The 1,595-nt window shown below is 37.9% G+C and overlaps 1 protein-coding gene across 1 annotated transcript in view; it reads right to left on the reverse strand.

Annotated features, from left to right (window-relative positions):
* The window catches only part of LOC101857372 (kynurenine--oxoglutarate transaminase 3), a gene marked incomplete in the record, with an annotated part of 32,775 nt that overhangs the window by 10,925 nt on the left and 20,255 nt on the right, over positions 1 to 1,595 (reverse strand). The window contains 2 exon segments of the mRNA XM_035968560.1: positions 99 to 248; positions 975 to 1,125. Coding sequence (XP_035824453.1) covers positions 99 to 248; positions 975 to 1,125 — 301 coding nt within the window.

Raw genomic sequence — 1,595 nt, forward strand, 5'->3', positions numbered from 1 at the left:
ACAAAAAAAAACCAAAAAACAAAAAAATTCAAAACAAACCAGACGTCCACTGAAAAACAAAGATTGTAAGAATAACCCATTGCGTGGATCCCACTCACTTCGTCTCCCGGGTTGACGAGCCCCTGTATGACGCAGTAGAGGGAGCCGTAGGCCCCGACGGTCACCAGAACTTCTGTCATAGGGTCTACTGGACGGCCGAGGTGTGGCTCGTAGATCTTGGCGAGGGCATTCACCAGGCGTGGTAAACCCTGCAACATATGCACACAAATAAACAAACACATGAGATATAATGTTCACACATATTTGTTTTTGCTCTTTGTTTTTGTTTGAGTAAAGAAAAGCACATAGACACAAGAATGACCATTTTGTGCTAGGAAAAAGTAAGACAGACAGAAACAACAGAGAAGCGCATCCGACACAATAATGGCCATTTAGTGCTAGGACAGACAGACAGAAAGAAACAAAAGAGGGAATGTAAAGAACTAGGACCTACCCTCAAACCACCCAATCACTTATTCACACACCATGATATTTACATATAGATCACGATGGAAAAACAATCAATCACAAAACACACTTGGTAACATTTTCGTACTACAGGCAATGTTCAGACGTAGAAGGAATAAGTGCATTTGCATATTTTTATAGCTTTATATGATGGCTTGAAACAAGTTAGTAGTTGGGGAGGGAGAGAACACTGAATATGTGAGAGAAGGAGAAAAAACAAAACAAAAGCAAACCAAATCTTATTTCAACATTCTCCCTCAAACAACATAGAATTTCATTAACTCCTCCAAGCAAAAATAAACAAATCTTAATACTTATTCAACATTTCCCCTCAAACATTGCCTCCCAACCCACTCAAAAACATAAGATGGGTCATCATTTAAAACACCTCCCCTCAAACTTTACCTTTACCAGTAAACCAAATTGTATAACTATTTCAACATTCTCCCTCAGCATATTCCACTTACAAAACTGCGGGCATACTGGTGAGTCATGAGATCAGAGCTGCTGACCACTTCCTTCAAACAGTTGACAATGTCTGCCGGAGCCATGAAGTCAGGGAAACCTTGACCCAGATTCAGAGCCTTGTTCTCCACAGCCATCTTGGAGATGTCCACCCTGGGAACAGAAAAATAGTAAGAACAAATTATGAAAAATATTGTGAGTATACAGAGCACAGAAATTATAAACACATTACTGTAAATTAATGTGAGTGAAGAGGGAACGTTTAAATAAGTAACCAACATTCAATTTTCATATTAATTTTAAGTAGACAAATAATTTACATATATCAAAAGGAACTATTCATTCTGATATCAAATTTATTGCAATAGGATGGTATTTAAGGATTATGATGAGCAGATTTTCACTACACTAACTTTTTGTTCACAAGTGAGTTAATTATCCTAATTTTTGCCACGACCACCCGCCATTGTGTACCTAAGGAAATTTGAATAAATTGTGTAAATTGATGGGAGTAAAGAGGGGAGTTAATAATATCATAAATAAATTGACTAATTAATGTGAGTAATTCGGGGACAAGTTGTGTTTGTTACACTGGTGCCCTTGTATGATATTCTGCCCCCCCC

This window comes from Aplysia californica, unplaced genomic scaffold (assembly GCF_000002075.1).
Source record: "Aplysia californica isolate F4 #8 unplaced genomic scaffold, AplCal3.0 scaffold00001, whole genome shotgun sequence".
NCBI lineage: Eukaryota > Metazoa > Mollusca > Gastropoda > Aplysiida > Aplysiidae > Aplysia > Aplysia californica.